This window comes from Panthera tigris, chromosome E1, assembly GCF_018350195.1.
Source record: "Panthera tigris isolate Pti1 chromosome E1, P.tigris_Pti1_mat1.1, whole genome shotgun sequence".
NCBI classification, from domain to species: Eukaryota; Metazoa; Chordata; class Mammalia; order Carnivora; family Felidae; genus Panthera; species Panthera tigris.
Genome location: NC_056673.1, coordinates 10,595,538 through 10,612,821, shown reverse-complemented (window position 1 = coordinate 10,612,821; position 17,284 = coordinate 10,595,538). Strand labels below are relative to the sequence as shown.

Genomic DNA, 17,284 nt, shown 5'->3' with positions numbered 1-17,284 from the left:
GCCAGCCCTTAGGAGGAGAGCCATCCTCACTGCAGCTGACAGTGTCTCGGGGCCTCGGCTCTCAGCTTCCAGACCTCTCCCCGCTCCCAGCCCCCCATGCCGAGGTCCGCCTTGTCAATCATTTCCTTCTGTCATCGGCTTGGCAAACAGGCAAGCATTGGGTCCTGAGATCTGGGGTGCAGGGTCGGGGGATGGGGGTGGAAAGGGCCACCCGGGGACAGGGAGGGATGGGTCTTTGGAGGGGGGATGGGGGCCACTGAGACCTAGGAGGAAGACAGAAATCTGGATTCTCTTCTAGATAATGTTTTATCCCCCCCCACCCCCACCCCCAATTATGTCTCCAAGGAGAGAAAACGGAGCTTCATGGGAAACAGCCGCAACAGTTGGTGAGTGGCAGGGCCACCCGGCCGGACTGCCCCAGATCCTGCTCGCTCGGCTGGTCCGGGAACCGGAGGCCTGGGGCCACCCGGCCTCCCTCCAGAGGGCTGTGCCAGGGGAGGGCCTGAAGCGGGATCTGCCAGGGTGTGGAGGGAGGGACGGAGAAAATCCGGCGGGTGCCGCACGGAGACCAAATCCAGCTCAGAATGGGAGAGCGGAAGGAATCTTCTAAGAGTCGGAGCCATCTGCCCCACCGCTGGGAGGCTCCCATCCACTCCTTATGGTCCCATAGTGTAGCATATGCAGGTATCACCCCTGGGGGGTCCGGCCGAAGCCAGTAACTCCTTGAGGAAGCCCTTGCAGCAGAAGGCTGTGGGAGACGGTTTTCAGTGAGTATTCGTGCCGGGCACCGGGCAGGGCTCTGCACATGCACCAGCTCGTGCGATCGCCCCAGTGGCCCCGTGAGGCAGGGACCGCTAACCTCCCGTCTCGGACAGTCAGGGAACCGGGGCCCAGATCCCAGATCAGTGCGGGAGCTTGCCCATGGACACACGGTGACTCCATCCAGGCTTCTCCCTGCCGGGAGCGCTGTCACCGCTGTTCTGCTGCCTCCCGCCCTGGGGTCCCAGGCTCTGGGGTGCAAGTCAGTGAGGAACGAGCAGGGCGTGGCCTCGCTGGGAGCCCCCCGCCCCCCTAAACTCCTGACCCGCCCTCCCCGCGCCCCACACACTGCTCCCGACAGCCTGCTCTGCACCCCCAGGTCTCACGCGCCGTTCCCCAAGTTGGAGCTGGGCCTGGGGTCCCGGCCCGCAGTGCCGCGGGAGCTCCCCGCCTGCTCCATCTGCCTGGAGAGGCTGCGGGAGCCCGTCTCGCTGGACTGTGGCCATGACTTCTGCGCGCGGTGCTTCAGCACACACCGCGTCCCGGGCTGCGAGCCGCCTTGCTGTCCAGAGTGCCGGAAGATCTGCAAGCAGAAGAGGGGCCTCCGGAGTCTGGGGGAGAAGATGAAGCTCCTGCCGCAGAGGCCTCTGCCCGCTGTGCTGCAGGTCCAGGGTCCCGGCCTCGGCGTGGGGAGGGGGCGTGGAGGCCCCCGGGTCTGACGGTGGCTCCGTCTCCATTCTAGCATGTCAGGGCGGGGAGCGGAGTTTGGGGTTGGACACGCTCCCCGCTTGGGGCCCGGCTCCCACTGCCTGGGTGCTCAGGGAACCCTCTCCCCACCCCCCCCCCTTCGGCCCAGGAGACCTGCTCCGTGAGGGCCGAGCCGCTGCTGCTGGTGCGCATCAATGCCTCCGGAGGCCTCATCCTGAGGATGGGGGCCATCAACCGCTGCCTGAAGCACCCCCTGGCCAGGGACACCCCTGTCTGCCTCCTTGCTGTCCTGGGGGAGCAGCACTCAGGGAAGACCTTCCTCCTCAACCACCTGCTCCGGGGCCTGCCGGGCCTGGTGAGGGCAGGTTAGGGGTCCCCGCCCGGCTTTGGGAGGGGCGTGGGGGCTGGAGGGTCCACCTGATGCTCTCTTCTCTGCCCCACAGGAGTCAGGGGAGGGCGGCTGGCCGAGAGGAGGAGGGTCCCTGCAGGGGTTCAGGTGGGGTGCCAATAGCCTCACCAGGGGCATATGGATGTGGAGTCACCCCTTCCTGCTGGGGAAGGAGGGGAGGAAGGTGAGGGGCCCAAGGGCAGAGGAGGTGAAGATTGGATGGGGGGGGGGTGGGTATCAGGGGGAACGTGGAGGGTGGGGGGTTGGTGGGGGAGAGCAGGGACAAAGGGGAGGGGAAATGGAGAAAGAAGGTTTTGGGGACAGGGACGGGAAGACGGGGTAGGGAGAGGCAGGGTTGGGGGGAGCACATGGAAGAGCGAGGCGGGCTTGACCCCGTGGTTCAGCCCCCACCCCCACCCCCCGTGCAGGTGGCTGTGTTCCTGGTGGACACAGGGGACGCCATGAGCCCGGAGCTGAGCAGGGAAACCAGGACCAAGCTCTGTGCCCTCACCACGATGCTGAGCTCCTACCAGGTGAGGGCGCTGTGACCTGGTCATCGGCCCTATCTGCCCGGCTCCAGCTCAGGAATCTCTCCAGACTGGACATCTCAGCCCCGTCCAGCCCTGGGAGTGCTAGGGATGGTTACCCTGATCTCATAGACTTCCGTGTCCAGGGTCCCCACAGACTCTGGGGTTGCCCCTGCAAGGGAGGGTTGCCCCCGGTCAGTGAAGGTGGGAACATGGCTTGTTCTAAAGGGAAGTCAACAGCCGCTGGGAGCAGCTGAAGGTCAGCAGGACCTTCCACCCCCTCGAGGCCAGTCCAGGCCCTGCAGGCTGTGCAGGCTCCCAGGCAGGTGTCTCCCAGGTCCCGGCCTCACAGTCGGCCTGCGAGCTCCTTCCTCCCCGGGGTCTTCCCAGTATCTCTTTGCCTTTGCAGACCCTCTTCCATCTTGTTCTCCTTGGTTCCAGATCCTCAACACCGACCCGGAGCTGAAGGATACGGACCTGGAATATCTGGAGGTGAGGAGACATTTGGTCTTGGGGTGCCACCCTGTCCCTGTCCTGACCGTAAGGCCAGGGGACTGGATCAGCCACAATCAGAGAGGTGCCTTCCATTTCTGGCCGAGGAGTTCATGCAAGACCCGGAGCTGGACTGGGGGGGTGGGGGGGTCAAGGGCAGAGGGTGACGTGTGGGAGGCCTGGTTGGGAGAGGCAGGGGAGTCCCAGAGCCGGGAGCTGGGGGGCGCGGGTTCCCCAGTGTGCCCAGAGGGGAGGGGGCCACAGTCCTTGCAGTGGCCCAGCCATGACCCTCGGTGCCTCACCCCCAGATGTTTGTGCACGTGGCCGAGGTGATGGGCAGGCATTATGGGATGGTGCCGATCCAGGTGAGACACCCATGTCCGGACACGTCACCCCAGACTCTAACACCCCACAGCTGCTGGTGTCAGGACCCCTTCTCTTCCAGCACCTGGATCTCTTAGTCCGGGACTCATCCCACCCCAACAAGGCAGGGCTGGGGCGCGTGGGTGACGTCATCCAGGTGAGGGGTGCAGAGGGCGGGGATGAAGGTGGCGGTGGGGGAGCTGGGCAGGAGGTGAGGGGAGCTGGGGAGGGCGCCTGCAGGGAGCTAAGAACAGGAGCGTGGCCCCTAGCTCACAGGTCTCCCCTCTGCGCTCTCAGAAAGCCTCCAGCAAATACCCCAAGGTTCAGGAGCTGCTCCGAGGGAGGCGAGCCCGCTGCTACCTCCTGCCTGCTCCCGAGAGGCGGTGGGCCAGCAAAGACCACGGAAGCCCAGGCGGTGAGTGTCCCGGGGAGCAAGGCCTCCCCCGCCTGCCCTCCTCTGGGTGGTCCCCCCCCTTGCCCTAGCGAGCCTCTCCCTGCCTCTGACACCCTTTCTCCTCCCAAAGCCCGGTCCTGCTCAGCCCCCGGTCCTCAGCATGAGGAATCTCTTCTTCAGACACAGATGACGATGTCCGCCACCTCTGTGCCTACGTCGCCGATGTGCTGAGTGCGGCCCCCCAGCACGCCAAGAGCCGCTGCCAGGGGTACTGGAGCGAGGGCCGCCCCGCGGCCAGGGGAGACAGACGCCTGCTCACCGGGCAGCAGTTAGCTCAGGAAATCAAGGTGGGCCAGCCCCCAGCCCCAGGCCCCAGGCCCCGGAGAAACCGCCCCGCGCCCCGCGCCCTCCCTGACCCCTCCCGTGATGTCTCTACAGAACCTCTCAGGCTGGATGGGGAGGACGGGGCCCGGGTTCGCCTCCCCGGACGAGGTAGGGGCCCCTCCCCCCCCAACCCCGGGGAAGGGTCTGGGGGGCCGGGCGGGGGCGGCGCCGTGGGCCCCGGGATGGAGCGGAGGGCGCGGGCGGCCGAGGAGACAGGCAGCCTGGCTTTGCCGTGGACAGATGGCCGCCCAGCTGCACGACCTGAGGACGGTGGAAGCTGCCAAGAAGGAGTTTGAGGAGTACGTGCGGCAGCAGGTGAGCCAGCCTCGAGCGGGGGGCGGCGCCTCGGGCGGCGGGGACCACCCCCCCCTCCCCGGGACAGGGCTCCGGGGCGGAAGGTCAGCGCGCCTTCCTTCCTCCCCGCCACAGGACGTGGCCACCAAGCGCATATTCTCTGCGCTCCGGGTACTGCCCGACACCATGCGGACCCTCCTCGCCACCCAGAAAGATGCCATCCTGGCCCGCCACGGGGCGGCCCTGCTGTGCAAGGGCAGAGAGCAGACCCTGGAGGCCCTGGAGGCCGAGCTGCAGGCCGAGGCCAAGGTCTTCATGGACTCTTACACCATGCGCTTCTGTGGCCACCTGGCCGCCGTCGGGGGCGCCGTGGGCGCCGGGCTCATGGGCCTGGCGGGCGGCGTGGTGGGCGCCGGCATGGCCGCGGCCGCGCTGGCCGCGGAGGCCGGGATGGTGGCGGCCGGCGCGGCGGTGGGGGCCACGGGGGCTGCGGTGGTCGGGGGTGGCGTGGGCGCCGGGCTGGCTGCCACCGTGGGCTGCATGGAGAAGGAGGAGGACGAGAGGGTGCAGGAAGGGGACCGAGAGCCCCTACTGCAGGAAGAATAACGGGGCCCAGGAGACCCAAGGGAGGAAGAGGTGCCTGGTGGGAGGGCAGGAGGTGCCGGAGGGGAGGGCTTGGGGGCGGTGTGGAGAAGCACGGCGTGCCCGACCGCCCTGCTCCAATGCCCAGTGTCCGGGTGGCTGGCCGAGCTGGACAATCCAGGTGGCTCCAGGATCCTGGGGAGGCCGCCTGGGGCCAGGAGGCAGTGTCTGGGGGCAGTGGATAGAGGATAGGGCCCATTCCTGGTTGCAGACCACTGCTAACCTGCCTGTGGTTCCCGGACCAACTTGACCCCAGGGTTTCCCACCCAGAGTGAGGCTCCACTGGCCTCCCTGTCCTGGCTTATTCTCCTGATGACCCTGAATTGTAGGAAGGCTGAGCAGGCACCATTCTGGAAGTCTCCCTTGGGTGGAGAGGATCTGTCCCTTCACAGATGGGAGAAGCCGCGGGGTCGGGTGACGTTGGTGCTCAGGACCAGGGAGCACTAATGAGGGGCTGGGGGAGAGAGAGAAGGAGCGGCCACTGGGCAGAACCAAAGAGTCCAGTGTGGCGGACAGCGACCTAATCCCCAGAGTGGAGACACTTTGCTCTGATGACTTTTCCCAGAGCTGCCCCCAGGAGGATAATGGTGGCCTCCCTGACCCTCCGCAGCCCCAGGGAGTCCACATATGCACTTTGAATGGGGGTCCCTGTAGATCTTCCCTCATGGGTGTGTCCTTTGTTGAGCAAGCTCAGACAGCAGAGTGCCCAAGTTCTTTCTGGAATGCTGTCCCAGCAATGGGTTAGATGCCAAAGAAAAATGCCAGTAATTGCATTCTGAGCTAAATCGGACAGCCCTCGTGAGTCTATGAAAGTCCTGCAAGGGACAGCAAAGGGAAGAACACATTCCATCCCGAACACGAACACGCCCTTTTTCTGGAGCCCATGTCTGCAGGAGACCTGGGTGCAACCCCCCACAGGAACCCAGAGGGCCCAGCGCCCTTCCATGGGACAGAAAAGTCCTGCTGGAAGACTTCTAGGCTATTAAGCTGTAAAGTATTCATGGGCGCCTTATATGAAAAATAAACTGTGTGTGCTTGAGTGTCAATTTCCCAGTAAATTATTGAAACAATACTCGAATTCAGCCCCCAAAGGGCTTTGGGGCACAGGGGCGGGGGAGGTAAACCAAGGCATTCCATGGTGGGGACCTGTGGACAGGGAGACCAAGACTGAAATTCAGGAGATCTGGGACCTGAGTGTCCAACACCCCACTTGGGGGTTGCTCAGGCCAAAGGCCAAGGGCACAGCCACCTTCCACTAAGACTTGGGGTCCTGCTCTTCTGGTCTCTCCTGCCTCAGATGGCCCTGGGAATAGATTGTCACCGGGCATCTGTCCTGGCAGAAGGAGAGAGTTGGAGGTGTAGGTGAGGAGTCTTTGCTTCATAAGAACTAGAGGGAGGAGGACCCCAGGCCTACCTCTGGTCAGGGGCCGGGGGGGTGGGGGGGTCAGCCAACCAGGCATTCCCATGCTGTGTCTCCTCCCTGCCTCAGCTCCCCACCTCAGAATTTCAGCAGAGGTCACCGTGTCCAAGCCCTGCCTTTTACAGATGCAAACCCAGAGAAGGGACGTCTCAGTTAATGCCCCCCAGCTGGCTGGTGGCAGAGTAGGGCAGCTCCAAACTCCGATTCCCCAGCTGGTGTTCCCCCACATCCATCAGAAGAGTTGTTGTTGTTGTTTTAATGTTCATTTATTATTGAGAGACAGAGCATGAGCAGGGGAGGGGCAGAGAGAGAGGGAGACACAGAATCCAAAGCAGGCTCCAGGCTCCAGTTGTCCCCACAGAGAGCCCGATGTGGGGCTCCAACTCGCGAACCGCGAGATCATGACCTGAGCTGAAGTCGAACGCTTAACCGACTGAGCCACCCAGGCGCCGCAGAGTTTTTAAGGTCAGCTGTCCTGAAATCCAGGTGCTCTTCTTAGGTGATTTCCTCCCACTCTGGTTCAGCTCTGGGAAGCAGTGTTGCGGGGACTGAGACGGAGGGACTTGGTGTGGGACAAGTGGCTTCACAGTAGAAGCTTCAGTTAGCAAGCTGGGGGCAAAATAATGATGCCAAGAAATCCCAAAGCCAGAGTTGGGGAGAGGAGGGGCGAAGACGGAGGGCCGAGGGTGATCCTAACTTTTGGAGACTGGGGCAGAGGTGGGGATAGGGTCCAGACTTTGGTGTGTGCCCAGAAAAGCTTCCTAGAAGCGTCTGTGGGGCCCTGCCATCATCATGTGGTGAACCCGTGAGCTACACAACCTCCCGGACTTTGGGGCTGGGAGGCTTAGAACTTGGATGGGGGAAGCCTCCGAGGAGACCCTGAGGGAAGGTTTCGTCTAGCGAGAATCCCACCCAATAGCGCTGCAAGGAGTTGCCGTGATCTACTTTGAACGGAAGCTAGTGGAAATGCTCTGCATAAGCAAGATGAGTCGCATTAAGTGGTACAGCATTTGTCTTGTGCCCTGTAGTTCAAAGCATCCTCCCAAACAGCAGCTTCCTTAAGTCTCCACACCATCTCATGCCGCATGTGGAGTGTCCATTTCTACAGAAGCCCGGACACATGACTAGTCAGACGTAAGCCAAGACTTGAACCCAATGTTTTCTGATGCCAGGTTCCTTGCTTAGGTGAGCCCTCACCGCACAAGTCTCTCCAGGCTCCTCGGCCAGGCTGTTGGGTCCCAAACCCAATTAGGGGGCTTCCTGGACTTTCAAGGTCGGTTCTGGAATTCACAAGAGCCCACACGACTCTGTGGTCAAGGTCCCAGCAGGGTGCTGACGTCTGGCTGGTTTCTCCTCTGTGACCTGTTGAAGGTCACTGACTCGAAGATTCTCAGGTGATTCTCAGGGTTGGAGATCTGGTGATTTGGCTTGCGGCTCCAGTTTCTGAGGCCAGTCCTCATGTTGGAGATGGTGGAACCACAACCCGAAGGAACCTGCATTCTTAATTCTTACTGTGGACTGAACCCCACCCCCCACCCCTTCCTAATCCACCATACGTTGGTATTAGGAGGTGGGACATTTGGGAGGTGATTGGATCATGCGGGTGGAGCCCTCGCGAATGGGATTAGTGCCCTTATAAAAGAGTCCCGGAGAGATCTCTGGTCTCTACCCCCCATGTGAGGACACAGCCGTCCAGGAACCAGGAAGTGGGCTCTCACCAGCCACCACACCAGATCTGCTGGCATCCTGATGTTGACTTTCCCTACCTCCAGGACTGTGGGAAAGAGATATTTGTTGTTTGTATGCTTCCCATCCTGCGGTGGTTAGAGCAGCCCCTCGATCGCGTGGCCCAGGGGTCCCCCTACCTGCCCGGATCTGCGATAAACCATGCTCTGAGCAAGGAAGAAACACTACTTGCATGAAGTGAATGAGATGTATGGGTTTACTTATTACTGCACCACAGCCTGTCCTACCCTCACTAACATGGAAATTTGCTCCCGGAAATGGGGCGAAGGCCTGAAATAGTCCTGGCTGGGTGGTGGGCAGCAAGGAAACACAGTGCTGGATCCGTTTTATGGCCTGATGAAATATTGGGTAAAACTATCTTCTACAGTAACACTGAAGACAGACCCTTACACTGTTGTATTTTCATTTCTAAAAATAAAACCTGCCAGCCCAGAAAACCCTCCCCGCAAATGTCGAAAAGGAATAGTTCTGGTTTTGAGTAAGCATGAGCTCAGCCTGGCCTGTGTCCCAGGTGACCTGCTATTTAAAAAATAAAATTATTACGACAGAAAAGAAATCCCACCATTTTTTAAAAAAAAGATTTTATTTTTAATTAAAAAAAAAAAAAAAAACAAACAACCACGATGTGGGGCTTGAACTTACAAATCGAGGGTCACATGCTCTACCGACTGAGCCAGCCAGGCACCCTCCCCATCCTGCTTCCCTATAAGCCAAGCAGATACAACCCCTGTTTGCATGTTCCCAGGTATGAGCACTTGTCGGGTGAGGAGACTCAACAGTCCTGCTCACTCCACGTGCTTTCAGAGTTCACTCTGCATTCACCTGGTCATTGGAGTGGCCATCTGTGCGAGTTAATGGCCTCTATCTGGGAAAAAAAAAAAAAAAAGAAAGAAAAGAAAATTCTTGTACCTCTACGACGAGCAGGTAGTTGAGATGCCTCAGCTAGATTCCCACAGTGACAGGGCGATGGGGCATTGTCTTCCTTGATGTTGACATTGAAAAGAGATGGCTCCCAGGCCCTGCTGAAAAATATTCCTGGGTTTTAACTCTGATAAGAGGCTTATTTAACCGCCAATAAGATTTGCATGTGTATCAAAAGGACAGAGGAATTCTTTCTATCTTTATTTTATTATTTTTTAAAAAGTCTTATTTATTTAAGTGATCTCTACACCCAACACGGGGCTCAAACCCACAACCCTGAGATCAAGAATCACACACTCTTCCAACGGAGTCAGCCAGGCACCACAGGAATCCTTTACAAATACAAGTTTTCTCTCTGAAATGTTCTAAGAAAAAGGAGGAGAAAAGATCTCATTCCTTTTGGAAAGGAAACTCAACCTTATTTTTATTTACCCTTTTGTTACTATTTTATTGTAATAGCATAATTTCTAATGATCTCCATTTCTGTTTCTCTTGGCATTTTGCAGCCACTGAAATATTCAGCGATTGTGTGGGGAAATGTGAAGCAAAGTAATTATCAGAATCACGTTGGGATAAATTAGAAAATTCAGTACAATATGGACTTGAGGAAGAAGAGTCTTTAAATGTGTGTACCAACGATATGCTTAATTTACTTAAAGCAAATATTTGATTACATAAGGGAGGAAAAAATATCTTTTCGTTTTACTTGTTAAAAACAACAGGCCCTAAATGGAATTGCTTATGCTAAGCCCATGTCAACAAACTGAGACTTAACTTAGAGTTTTGGCTCTTCTAGAAATCAGACCTTACTGATAGACCCTTGGTAATCTCCTAAAGGAAAGTGACCTTGTAATAAGCAACTTGCTTTTCTGCCTGGTAGAACTTTCTTGTTCCTGCTCCCTTCTGCTTATAAAAGTCTTCTGTTTCATACAGCTCTGTGGAGCTCCTTCCTATCTGCTAGATTAGATGCTACTCGATTGAATCATTAAACAAATATTATGATAATGGTAATAATTTCACTAGAAAAGCTCTTTTCTTAAAAAAAAAAAAAAAGCAAGCTCTTTTCTATTGAGCTCAGAATCAATGTCAGTGATTCTAGAAAACTTGTTTCAAGTCCTTGTGGGAACCCCAGTCCTTTCCTCCTGAGATGCTGACTTCACATCAGAAGCCTGAATCCAACTGGATTTTTCTTTCAGTTTGATAACCATATCAAAACATGTAAAAGGGTCCCTCCCAGTGTGGTGACAGGCATCTTTCCTCTAGAATGCCATTTATTTATTTATTTATTTATTTACTTATTTACTTATTTACTTATTTATGTGCTTATTTATTTAGATTATAGAGAGAGTGTGCATGTGAGTGGGGAGAGGGGCAGAGGGGAGAGAAAGAATCTTAAGCAGGCCCCATGCTCCACGCAGAGCCCGATGTGGGGCTCGATCCCACGCCCCTGGGATCATGTCCTGAGCCAAAATCAAGAGTTGGCCACTCAACTGACCAAGCCACCTAGGCACCCCTCCTCTGGAACACCTTTATGTACATGAAATCCCCCCAGCAGAGGATGGCAGGCCTCCTCCGATGTCCTCCAATGGGCCCTTCCAGGTCCTTATGATTTTAGGTCTCACAGCCCTTTTAAGTATTGAACATGATTATGAGAGGATTCACCAAATTGGGCACAGACCCCAATTCATCAGCCTATCAAACTGAAGTTCATAAGTTCAAAGGGAGAGACACCATACTTTCTGAGGGGGTGCTATAGGCCATTTTCACCTATAGACATCTTTTTTTTTTAAATGTTTATTTATTTTTAGAGAGAGAGAGAGAGCGGGAGAGCACGAACAGGGGAGGGGCAGAAAGAGAGCAGAGCCTGATGCGGGGCTCAATCCCACCAACCGTGAGATCATGACCTGAGCCAAAAGCAAGAGTCAAACGCTCGACCGACTGAGCCACCCAGGCATCCCCTCACCTATAGACTTCTAAATGAAGTTTGCAGTGTTGGATTCATCCACTCCACTTGTCTGCAGGGCTGAGGGGACAGGGCAGATCCCAGCATGATTTGCACGCCTCCCGAATGACAGCGGATGTCAGGTCACCTGCAAATCCCGCAGACACAACGAGACAAAGATCTCTTACTTTCCACAGGTGTCAATTCTATGGAATTGAACTGCCACCAAGTGTCTCCTGTGCTCACCTTGGCAGTGGCCCGAAAAGAATTCTACCGACAGACAGCACGTCTCTGATACATTTTGGATAAGGTCACCTGTTTGGTCGTCATTGGTAAGAGTCTAGTGCCTTTAAAATTCCTCTCAGATGTTTGACTCAGATGATTTTGTTGATGACACATTACTGGTCTGATCGTGCACCTGCAGCGCTTCTGCACTTAAAAGACGGTCCAGGACATACACAGAAGTCAAACGATCCAAAGAAAGGCTTGAGCTCTTTGCGTAAGTGTGGCTGCTACCACCACAGCGTGGAGGCATCCAGAAGAACTGAGAAATAATGCTATCGGTCTAGAGTCAAATGCCAGCTTCAGAGCTCAATTCTGCCGGCAGTCAGTGTCTTGGTTTCCATGGTAAATCACGTGGAAAGCTTTTTCAAAATTTGGAATCCTCACAGCGTGGGGAGAGACCGTGACCAATTTCAATGGTTCAAAAGCTTCCTGCGGATTCTAGGGATCCGACACAAGGGTCTAGAGTATTATCCGTCGGTTGGTCTAGCAGAGGATTTGCCCGCTCTTGAAAAAGCTGGAATCTACCGTGGAGAATATGTCACTTGTCCCCCAAATTGTTGCTTCGTTGTTGTTGTTGGCTATTTCATCCGAGAAATTGGCTAACTCCGGCATTCTAACACTTTGTGGACTTCCACGACAAATTCCCTAAATACGTGACCCCAGTTTGGCAATATTGCAGTTTGTCTAGTGAGGCCGTATGTCCCCGCCAGGTGAGGAATGGCGAGAAGCCAAAGTATCACTTCTGCGTTACACTTCAGTTTCTGAAGCTACCAGCAAATCATCCCCATACCGAATAATTATAGATCACTCGGCGAGACAGATTTCCCTAAACGGGCTAGACAAAACAGTAGGAGTCCCCCAAATCCTGAGGAACACTTTGCTCTAAACACTGGACTCCTTCAAAGGTAAAAGCAAATGGGAATTGGAACTCATTAGCTAGAGGAACAGAAGAAAGAAAAAAAAAAAAAACAACACAGCAGAATGTAGAGAAAAACTGTAGGCGACAGAATCAAAGTCAGAAAAGTTGCAGGGGGACCACGGAGCTTAATGAAACGACAAACTCATTCACCTCTCTCAGATCTGGTACAAAGCCCTACAGGGGCCAACTCTCTATCTCAAGGTCACCTTCCCTCCTTGCTGGAGGTATGGGAATATGACAGAGTGAGTGTCCCTTTGAAAAAATGATGGCTTGTTTTCTGATCTTTTTCAATAACGTGTTTGATTTTCTCCAGCTGAGCCCTTGACGAAGGATCTGGTTTTCCACATGGCCCTGGCTTACCTTTTCGGTAAGGTATTTTTATCAGTTCTATATCCCCAGTTAAACCAGGATACTAAATCCCAAAGCCCCAGAGTGCTGCATGGATCTGTCTCAGCTGGGTGCTTTTCCAGCATGGTCTGAGACTGCCACTCCGCGATTCCCCCTTTCTTTCAGGAGGCACAGGGTCGCCGGGTCAGCCTTTTGTCCAGGGAGGTCCACAAACACTCCATTGGAGCACAGAATACGGTAGGTTCTCACGTGCACAGCAAGCATGTCCCCTGCGGATTTACTCGGGAATCAGGAGAGAGTAAGAATGCTGTTCCTCAGCCAGGGAGGGAACCACAGAGAAAGAGGAACCGTTGAGAACTCTTGCTTTTGGGTGGAGTCTTTTAAAAAATGGTAATTAGGTCAACATTGTTTACAGCATTGCTAAACCTTCTGTGTCCCTACCGATTTTATCTACAGTTATCAACTACTGAGAGAGGGATGTGAACATTTCTAACTATAATGGTGGATTATTTATAAATACATTCCAAATAGGATGTGCATAAATGGTGGTCTACTTCCCCTGGCAATTCTATCAGTTTCTGCCTCGTGCGTTTCGAAGTCCTGTTATTTAAGTGCGTGCATGTTCAGGAATGTCCTGTCCTCCCCTGAATGCAGCATATTATGAAATGTTTCCCTATCACCCCGCTAATAGTCCTTTTGCGGTCTTCTCTGTCTGATACTGATACAGCTGCTTCATGTGTGTATTATGGAGTGCTTGGCTGGTATATCTCTTTCATTCTTGCACTTTTAACCAGCCGTGTCTTTATATTTAAAGCGTGGTTCTTATGGAGGGCATATTTCGGGTCTTGCTTTTTTACCCGGTCTGATAATACCTGCCTTTTGTTTGCAGTCTTTAGGCCATTTACATTTAAAGTAATTATTAATCGGACGTGCCTCGGTGTGGTTTTCTTTATGTTTCCTTGTGCTTCAGGTTCACTGAACCTCGATCTGTTGGCTTCTGTCAAATTCAGAATATTTCAGGACATTATTCTTTGAACTTTTTCCTGCCTCTTCTCATTCTGGGACTTCAATGACATGAACGCTGGACCATCTGCTATTGTCCGACAAGTCCTTGAAGTTCTTTTCTCCCGTCTCTGTATTTGCCTTCTCTGATCTTTACTCTCTAATATCCACTCTGCTGTAAATCCCATCTAGTCTTTCTTTTTAAAGTATCTTCTTTTTCACTCCCGATCCTCTGCATTCTTGAGTACACAGAGGATATTTATAACTGTTTCTGTGTCTTTGTCCATTAATTGCCTCATCTCTGCCACTTAGCGATCTGCTTCTCCTGATAGATTTCCCCTTGATTATGGGTAATATCTTCCCGCTTCTTTCCATGCCTATTGATTTTTTTCTGAAAAAAAGTTAAATACTGGTAAAATATATATAACACAAAATTTACCATCGTAACTGTTTTCTAAGTGTGCCGTTCAGTGTGCTAGTCAATGTGTTAACTACATTCACATTACTGTGTGACCATCACTGCCAGACTCCAAACTTGCAAAGCTGAAACCCTGTCTCCCTTAAAAAATAATGTCCCTCCCCCCCCCCCCCCCCCCCCCAGCCCTGGCGGCCACCACTCTACTTTCTGTCTCTATGAGTCTGAGTACTCTGGGGACCTCATATGATTGGAATCATGCAATATTTGTCCTCTTGTGATTTGCTTATTTCATTTAGCATAACATCTTTAAGGTGCATCCACATCGTAGCCTGTGACAGGATTTTTCCCCTTTTTGAGTCAGGCCTACTGATATTTATTTATTTATTTATATTTGAGAGAGAGAGAGAGAGAGAGAGAGAGGGAATACACAAGTGAAGCAGGGGGTGGGGGGAATAGAGAAAGAATCTCAAGCAGAGTCCACACTCAGTGCAGAGCCCTACACAGGGCTCGATCCCACGACCCCGAGATCATGACTTAAGCTGAAATCAAGAGCTCGCCACTTAACTGACTGAGCCACTGAGGCGCCCCACGCCTACCGATTTTTAAAAAGATTTTTTAACGTTTATTTATTTTTGAGAGAGTGCGAGCAGAGGAGGGACAGAGAGAGAGAGAGAGAGAGATACAGAATCTGAAGCAGGCTCCAGGCTCTGAGCTGTCAGCACAGAGCCTGACACGGGGCTTGAACCCATGAGCTGTGAGATCATGACCTGAGCCGAAGTTGGTGCTGAACCAACTGAGCCACCCAGGCACCCCAAGGCCTACTGATTTTTAATCGAATGCTAGACCTTGTGAGGTCCCATTGTCAGGTCCCAAATGTTGTTGAATTCCTTTAAAGAGTGTGGGATTTTCTTCTAACAAACAGCTTGAAAGGATCAAATGGATCTCTAGTAGCTTAGCTGTTTTCCAGAACAAAGTACAGCAGTCTTTCGAGAAAGACAATATCTAGTCTCGTGTACTACAAGGCCTCTTTCCATGCTGGATTTTTTCCCAGCTCTGCGTGAGTGCCAATGACTATTCAGTCTACAAGTTCCAAATCAGATTTCTGGGGAAAAAAAAAAAAAAAAGAAAAAAGCTTCCTTAGGGGCACTAAGCAAAAGGCCAATTAAAAAAAAATTTTTAATGTTTATTTATATTTGAGACAGACAGAACGCAAGTGGGGGAGGGGCAAAGAGAGAAGGAGACAGAATCTGAAGCAGGCTCCAGGCTCCGAGCTGTCAGCACAGAGCCTGAAGCGGGGCTCCAACTCATGACCCATGAGATCATGACGTGACCCCAAAGTCGGACACTTAACCTACTGAACCACTCAGGTGCCCCCAAAGGCCAATTTTAAATATTGTATTGGTATCCACGAAGACTCAAGACACCATAAATCTAGAAACACAGTCCTAATTGGCTCATTCCTATTATAAGAAATGATATTTATCCTCCTAATATAATATAAACTTCACTAGGATATTACTTCTCATATGGACATCAGGCTTATACTTGTCTACCACATTCTCATTTATTCTGTGTAACCTGAGTAATGGTTAGAGGTATCCAGATATTTTTTTTTTTAATTTTTTTTTTCAACGTTTTTTATTTTATTTTTGGGACAGAGAGAGACAGAGCATGAACGGGAGAGGGGCAGAGAGAGAGGGAGACACAGAATCGGAAACAGGCTCCAGGCTCCGAGCCATCAGCCCAGAGCCTGACGCGGGGCTCGAACTCATGGACCGCGAGATCGTGACCTGGCTGAAGTCGGACGCTTAACCGACTGCGCCACCCAGGCGCCCCTAGAGGTATCCAGATATTTAAAACCACCACCCCTCTAGTCAATCATGCGTCCTAAAAGGGACATCCAGAAATTCCTAAAACAAAAGAAACACAAATTATTCTTCAAAGCTTTCAGAAGGATCATCGGTTCTCATTTCCTGCACACTCCCCCAAAATACAACGACCACAAAGGGAACGAAACAACTAGAAAACGTGTTCACACTTTCCTCTAACCTTCACCAAAGTCATAAAAGAGGACCCTTCTGTTCTGAAGGCCCAACAAACCAATCTAAATGCATCAGCTAACGTAGCCATGGCAATCCTGTAAGCTTTGATTTGCTCCTAGCCAGTCAAGGGGAGCTAAGGCTAAAGCACATCTTGTGATACCTATGTAAGTGCTATGGGGCAAGTAGAAAGGTCCATGATTGGCTAAAGGAAAAGACCTGACTCTCTAAAACAGACCCACTAGGTTGCGGGACCTATTGGCTTGGAGACCTATTACCGGCGTTAATAGTCATTTTGTTTGTGTTAATTGCCTATGTTACTGTTGATTTATATGTCCTGTCCAGAGTTGTGGTTTTTTTTTATTAAAAAGAAGTTTTTTAATGTTTATTTATTTTTGAGAGAGAGAGAGAGACAGAGCGTGAGTCGGGGAGGGGCAGAGAGGGAGACGCAGAATCCGAAGCAGGCTCCAGGCTCTGAGCTGTCGGCACAGAGCCCGTCACGGGGCTCGAACCCTTGAGCTGTGAGATCATGACCTGAGCTGAAGTCGGACGCTTAAGCGACTGAGCCACCCAGGCGCCCCTGTCCTGTCCAGAGTTTTAAATGCTACTGCGTGGTCACTGTCACATCAGGTCCTACGACAGAGAGAAAAACAGAGATTGACCTTGGGTCAACTATGGAGTATGTTCGATGCACAGGCTTTTGATCTTAATCAACAACATCTTGACAAGAGTGAAAATCTAGACATCATGAATTCATGTCCTGGAGCCTGACGTCATCTGTCCTTGGCCAAAAGAGAAACTGAGAGGGGAAAAGCAGCCCCTGACATCTGGAACTGATCTAACAGTTGTAGCTAGATCTCAGCATGATCATGAGCCCGTCTGAGGCTCACAGCCAGGCCATTTTGTTCTGTTGGATGTAAGGACCTTCATAGACTTACCAGCCTCAGAGGGTTACTCTGAGACCAGGGGTAAAAATGAAACAAAACAAAGCCGCTTCATAATTTCATCTAAGAACGGATGCAAATAAGCCCACTGTCCATCCCACGAAGTGCCCAATGATAAAACTGTCGCCGGCTTTCTTTTTTTTTTTTTTTTATTTATTTATTTTTTTTTACGTTTATTTATTTTTGAGACAGAGAGAGACAGAGCATGAACGGGGGAGGGGCAGAGAGAGAGGGAGACACAGAATCGGAAGCAGGCTCCAGGCTCCGAGCCATCAGCCCAGAGCCCGACGTGGGGCTCGAACTCACGGACCGCGAGATCGTGACCTGAGCTGAAGTCGGATGCTCAACC

The 17,284-nt window shown here is 52.8% G+C and overlaps 1 protein-coding gene and 1 long non-coding RNA gene across 2 annotated transcripts; one reads left to right on the top strand and one right to left on the bottom strand.

Moving 5' to 3' along the window:
- Nucleotides 1-79: 79 nt before the first annotated feature.
- Nucleotides 80-5,987, top strand: RNF112 (ring finger protein 112). The gene is made up of 14 exons (XM_042965402.1): nucleotides 80-150; nucleotides 346-386; nucleotides 1,139-1,424; nucleotides 1,616-1,822; nucleotides 1,911-2,039; nucleotides 2,284-2,388; nucleotides 2,824-2,874; nucleotides 3,183-3,239; nucleotides 3,320-3,394; nucleotides 3,535-3,652; nucleotides 3,812-3,978; nucleotides 4,070-4,123; nucleotides 4,256-4,330; nucleotides 4,445-5,987. The coding sequence occupies exons 1-14, from the start codon at nucleotides 97-99 to the stop codon at nucleotides 4,913-4,915; spliced, it is 1,890 nt and encodes a 629-aa protein (XP_042821336.1). The 5' UTR covers nucleotides 80-96; the 3' UTR covers nucleotides 4,916-5,987.
- Nucleotides 5,988-8,744: 2,757 nt separating this feature from the next.
- Nucleotides 8,745-13,920, bottom strand: LOC102953686. The gene is made up of 3 exons (XR_006210953.1): nucleotides 11,227-13,920; nucleotides 11,002-11,128; nucleotides 8,745-9,139 (listed from the first exon to the last, which is right to left on the bottom strand). It is a non-coding gene; the product is annotated as an uncharacterized LOC102953686 (long non-coding RNA).
- Between the last annotated feature and the right edge of the window lie 3,364 nt (nucleotides 13,921-17,284).

Excerpts from the sequence above, each read along its gene's own strand:
- RNF112 (XM_042965402.1), top strand. The coding sequence starts at position 97 with ATGCCGAGGTCCGCCTTGTCAATCATTTCCTTCTGTCATCGGCTTGGC. Across the intron at positions 3,240-3,319 it reads ATGGGATGGTGCCGATCCAG|CACCTGGATCTCTTAGTCCG; the intron begins GTGAGACACCCA and ends CTTCTCTTCCAG. Across the intron at positions 4,331-4,444 it reads AGGAGTACGTGCGGCAGCAG|GACGTGGCCACCAAGCGCAT; the intron begins GTGAGCCAGCCT and ends TCCCCGCCACAG.